Here is a 5,835-nt window from a genome sequence, read left to right as displayed (position 1 = left end):
CACTTTCTTCCGGCACTGAGTGATCCACAGTACAAGGTAATGAGATCCCATTAGGAAGACTCGGGACATGTAGACATAGGTTAACCTCTTTCCCTAAAAACAGAAAAATAAATCCCACCTTAGATGTCCAATTCTATATTCCACAAAGTTCTATAAGAAGTAATTTCAGGAACTTGTCTTTAATTTTCCTAGTAGAATTCTTCTGGGTTTCACAGCAGAACTGACCTTTCATCGACCAAAATCCAAAAAGCAAACAAAAATGAGAACCCTGCCTTGCTGATAGAGGACACATTTTGGCCTCTGAATGTCATTTATTTTTCAGTGAAAGGAGATTTAGAATATCTGATGTGGCAAATAAACCCAGAGATCTTCTGAAGAAAATGAAGGTTCTTGGCATTTCCTGTGGGTGAACTTCATATCCACTTGGATCTAAGGCCGATGTTCTTTCTATTTCCCATAGGACTCAGCTGGAGGCATTAAAAGTGCTAGATTCTTCAATTATGTAATTGGATGAAATTGCAGTTTTTCTCTAAGTCTATGTAGTATGAAAAAAAGGCCAAATTAAACATTGCAAACGAATTAACAAAGAATTTTAAAAATTAAGTTGTGGCATACCTGAAGAGCCGCAGGTGTCTGCCCAGGGCCTGTGGGGTTTCATTGATGGAACACAGTCTTTATTCTGGTCCAGTCCTAAGATGCTCTCAATTGAAAAGGAGCAGGGTGAGGGTTTGCTTTTCCCAAGCCGAGCACCTTCCTGAAGGCTGGGAGACATCCTCATGTGGGCTGCACAGAGCTATAGCTCTGGCCTCTCCACTCCTCCCTGGCTGGCTCTGCCCCACGTGTACCGGGCTGGACCTTCCTGCAGTTCACCTTATGGCTCCGCTGACGATGGGGGCTGGATTTAGAACGTCACTAATTAAAATCCCTTAGAAAGTCTTAGAAAGTTTTAGCATGTCAATGAACACTGGCCCAGCCAGCAGCTCCAGGAGTTAATTGTTTATTTGTTTGCAAGTAATTAGCAACTAATGGCTACACCAGGGGGGCCACGTACAGGGACAAAAAGTGTTATCTCTCCTAAGCAGAACACAGACTTAACTTTCTCGAAAAGAAGTGATGCACAGACTAGCACTCCTCTTTTATTTGAAATCATTAATGTATAAAATCATGCTTTTTATTCTGAAGTTTATACTTTCATGAACTCCAGTTACCTAATACAGGCAAGATAGGAGAGCAGTCAAGTAATAAATAATCTAATTTAAGTGAATTTTCTTCCAAAGAAATTGGAAAAAATAATAATCCCTTAATGCTATTATAGTAATTCTGATGAAAAGGCCTGTTTTTCACATGCATATGTAATAGTGAATCTTGTCAATGAAAACACAATAGTATTTGGAGTGCAGCATACTGGAAAAGGTTGGCAATGTTATTAACACTGAGTTTAATTGTCTTCCAAGTGTCTGGATTAATTCATAAGGAACAGTTGCACCAAGTATTTTAAATAATTAATGAGCTAATTCTCTTCTTTCATCTTTTCTTTTAAATGAGAGAGATACAAGTTTATATGAAGATTCATATGTAACCGCCTCCAAGCAACTGAAAAGTATGACTATTCAAACTAAAGGAAGAATTTCTCTCCCATCGTAGTTGTTTCAAAGAAAAAAAACAGTTTATCTTTTAAAGAAAAATTTCTCTCTGTTGATATTTTGAGGGACTGGAGGGTTTTCATGAGGACAATAAGGTTTGTGAAAAATAACCAAGAACAGAATATTTTAATTTCATCATCCTAAGAAGACATGAAATTAAAAGAGAAACACAGCTGCTAATTGGGAAGATTCTGAAGTGGCCACTTCCTACCAAAGTTGTGACACTTTTAGTTCTTGTACTCTCCCGCTCCTCTTCTTCCAATACCTCTGTGTCACAGAGGAAACAGCCTCTACAGGACTGAGCTCAACTTCATCAGATTTTGCCCTATCATGATGTCACTTCCTATCACAATGTCATAAACACCAAGCTAAATTCCTCCTTATACTAGCTCTAGAGTGAATAAAGGATTCACACACAAAGCATCAACAGGCACACAAGATAGATTTATAAATATACAAGTAAAGCCATTCTGACAATGAATAAACTAGTAAAACATTTATACCTTGTGGAGGTTTTACCTGTAGTGTCTTGGGAGGTAGACTGCAATGGTGAGGGTGACCTTACTCTGGGAAGACTTGGAGGAAGAGATTGATTCAGGACCTCCCAGATTCCTTTCTCTCCTTTGAAACATTCATTCATTCATCCATTCATCCCGTAGTTGGGTGAACATCTACTGAGTACCAGAAAAAACAGAATAGGATCCTGGCCTTCATGCGCCCATGAAGCTCACAGCGGGGGTGGGAGTGGGGAGACAGGTAACGAACAATAATTGTAAATAAGTAAATAATCTCGTACATTAACCAGGGATGAGAATGGAAAAAGAGAAAAGGTAAGTCAGGTAAGGGAGGTGGAAGGAGGCCTCACTGAGACCTTCAACCCCACAGATTAGTGCCCTAGAGGCACAAGTTTCAAGGATGCCACAACACATGCTGAAGCAACTCCAGTCCCTAATTTCTTCATTACGAACACAAACATTGCAATATTTTTATTTCTCCTGAGTTGATTTTATCTGGACTTACTTATAACATTTTATATATGGATGAGTAGATGGAAATAAAAGATAGCAAAGAATTTCTTTTAAAATGTGGAGGAAATGTTTTCTCATATATTCATATATTGAATTTTTATAGAGCACTTAACCTGTGCCAGACACCATTCTAGGTGTTAGAGATTAGTGATAAACAAAACAAGGTAATTTTAGAGAGTGATAAACTCAGTGAAAGGAATAAACAAGGTGATGGTGATAAAACGTAACAGGGGTAGGGGTGGAATGGGAAGAGGGTCTTTAAGTACTGATGGTCAGGGAGGCCTCTCTAAGGAGGTGACATTTTAGCTGAAGCTGAGGATGAGAGAAAGCTAGCATGCCAAGATCTTGAGAAAAAGCATTCCAGTCAGAAGGAACATTAAGTACAAAGGTCTTGCAGCTGAAAAGCATTGGAATATTTAAGGAAGAAAAGGGCAGTTAGCCAGAGGGAAGTGAGTGGTACCAGATGCTATTGTTTGGAGAGCCAGGCCTGGCTGGATAATAGATGCCTTTATAAAGACCATTGTAAGGAGTTCAAGAGCAAAGGGAACCCACGGCAGGGTTTTAAGTTGGGACTAATATGATAGTCTGAGCTGTTTTTACTCACAACACTGCTGACACCAAATGTGTATGGGTTTTTCCACACCAAGCAATTCTCCAGTTCTCTGCAGACATCAACAGGGTGTCCTACAATTCAATTCTGACACTAACTACCTGGAGCTAGTGCAGACCCCACAGGTTAAGGGCTCAGTCCCACGAGACTGCCCCCACTTTAGAAACTAGTTTGCAAGTCCCAAGTTGCCATGTGTACTTCTGACCAACTGACTGTACATCTGGGGCTCCCACGACCCACTTCTCAGGTTCAATTATTTGCTAGAATGGCTCACAGAACTCAGGAAGGCATGTTGCTTATGTTTACTAGTTTATTATAAAGGATACAACTCGGAAACAGTCAAATGGAAGAGATGTATAGGGCAAGGTATGGGGGAAAGGTCAGAGAGCGTCCACACCCTCTCTGGGCACACCACCCTCCCAGTGAACACCATTTCAGTGTGTTCGCCAACCTGGAAGCTCTCTGAACCCTGTCCTTTAGGGGTTTTTATGGAAGTTTCATTACATAGGCAAGACTGAATAAATCATTGGCTATTGGTGATTGATCTCAGTCTCCAGCTCCTCTCCCCTCCCCTGAGGTTGGGAGGTGGGGCTGAAAGTTACAAGTCTCTAATCTAGGTTTGGTCTTTCTGGCAACCAGCCCCCATCTTGAAGCTATCTAGAACCCACCAAGAGTCATGTCCTTAGAATAAAAGATGCTCCTATCACTCTTATTACTCAGGAAATTCCAAGAAATTTAGTAGCTGTGTGCCTGGAACTTGGGACAAAGATCAAATATATTTCTTTTTATTATATCACAGATAGGATTTACGGTTTTAAAACCCCACCCTGGCTGCTACATAGAAAGAGACTGAAGAGTGATGAGTGTAACCAGGAAGATCAGTTGGGAGTTGTTTATTCAATACCTTTTTACTGAGCGTGTACTAATGCGAGGCCTTGTTCTAGGTATGATGAAAACAGAGATAGCTGTCTGGGGCAAGAGATGATGGCTAATAGTGGATTTGGGGAGAGATATAATTCTTCAGGCGGTTGTGGGAGACTGAGTAATTGAATAATTAGTACCAATTCTTCAATCCCCATAATGTACTATATAGCCACCCCCTTGCTGTGGCCTCATAGTGGATATAGTGTACTTCCCACTCCTTAGCTTTAGGCTTGTCTATGTGACTTGCTTCAGCCAATGGGAAGTGATGTGAGCAGAAGCTTGAAATGTGCCAGCATGACTGGTTTTTTCCCTCCTGAGCTTCTGATATCACCATGTGGTCATCCCTGGGGTAGCTGCTGCCCCTCAGCCTGAGCCCCAGAATGAACACACAGACCCCCAACCCATCCAGCGGCCTGCAGTTAAGTAGGCCAAGCCCAGGCAAACTCAGCCAAACACCAACTGACCTACAGTATTGTGAGTGAGAAAAATAAATATTCGTTGTTTAAGCCATTGAGATTTTTGAAGTTATTTGACACACAGCATTGTGGAGGAAATAGCTCATCTATTCAGGGATAGAAAAACACATCCTGCTGATGGACTGGTGGAAATGAAGGAAAGAGAGGATTAAGGATGACTGTTTTTTGGCTTGAGCAAATATAGTGTCATTTACTGGGGTGTGAAAGCCTGGATTAGGAGAGGAAAGGTTTGGCGAGAAGTGAAGAGCTCCAGTTTGGAGAGCAAGTAGGCTACTGGGTTTATGAGTATGAGCTCCGGGCTGAAATCTCACAAGTTTGTGCATTACCAGCATAAATCATAGGTATTAAAGCCATTAAAAGCTAGAGGTTTGCATGAGATCACCAGTGAATGGACCTAGATACAAGAAGGATCTTAGGACCAAGTCTGAGGTATTCCAACATTTGGAAATTGGAGAAGATGTGCTGGAGAAGGAACTAGAGAAGGAAACAGCTAGTAAGGCAAGAGAAAAATCTGGAGATACGGTAATTGACCCAAGAGAGGAAAAAGGGTCAAGGAGAAAGATGGCTACAATAGCATCTCAAGTGGTCTTCCTGAGCTCCTTGATCTCCTTCCCATCCTTGATCTCCTATGGCTTTCTATCAACACAGTAAGCAACCAGAGGGATCATTTACAAACAAGTCAGATCAGGGAATTCTCTGGCTGTCCAGTGGTTAGGACTCCGTGCTTCCACTGCAGGGGGCATGGGTTCAATCCCTGGTTGCCTGGTTGGGAATAAGATCCTGCAAGCCGTGCAGTGTGGCAGGAAAAAAAAAAAGTTCATACCATAACTCTGCTCAAAAAATGGCTTCCCATCTCAGTAAAAGTCAGTCTTTATAGTGTCCTACAGGCTCTGACATGATTTGCCAGCCCCCCTTCCCTATCTGATCTTACCTCTTATTACATCTCCCATGCTCACTTTGTTCCAGCTACACTGGACCTCTTCCTGATAACACAGGCACAATCCTGCTTCAGGAGTTTACACTGGTTGTTTTCACTACCTAGAATGTTCTTCCTTCACATATCCTCATGGACTACTCTGTTACCTCCTTCAAGTATTTCCTCAAATATCATTTTCTCAATAAGGCTTACTCTTCCTGCCCCTTTAAAAATTTCA

At 41.5% G+C, this 5,835-nt stretch overlaps 1 protein-coding gene across 1 annotated transcript in view; it reads right to left on the bottom strand.

Annotated features, from left to right (window-relative positions):
* HESX1 (HESX homeobox 1) overlaps window positions 1-808 on the bottom strand; it is a 1,358-nt gene extending 550 nt beyond the window's left edge. Inside the window, exons 1-2 of the mRNA XM_081247344.1 lie at window positions 616-808; window positions 2-93 (exon numbers count right to left, since the gene is read on the bottom strand). Of these exons, the coding sequence (XP_081103470.1) occupies window positions 2-93; window positions 616-778 (255 nt within the window). The 5' untranslated portion in view covers window positions 779-808. The remainder of the gene's footprint in view (window position 1; window positions 94-615) is intronic.
* Window positions 809-5,835: the final 5,027 nt, after the last annotated feature.

Source organism: Mesoplodon bidens, assembly GCF_964165515.1.
Source record: "Mesoplodon bidens genome assembly, chromosome: 10".
Taxonomy (NCBI): domain Eukaryota; kingdom Metazoa; phylum Chordata; class Mammalia; order Artiodactyla; family Ziphiidae; genus Mesoplodon; species Mesoplodon bidens.
The sequence above is the reverse complement of the archived record's forward strand: the minus strand, read 5'-3'. Positions and strand labels throughout refer to the sequence as shown.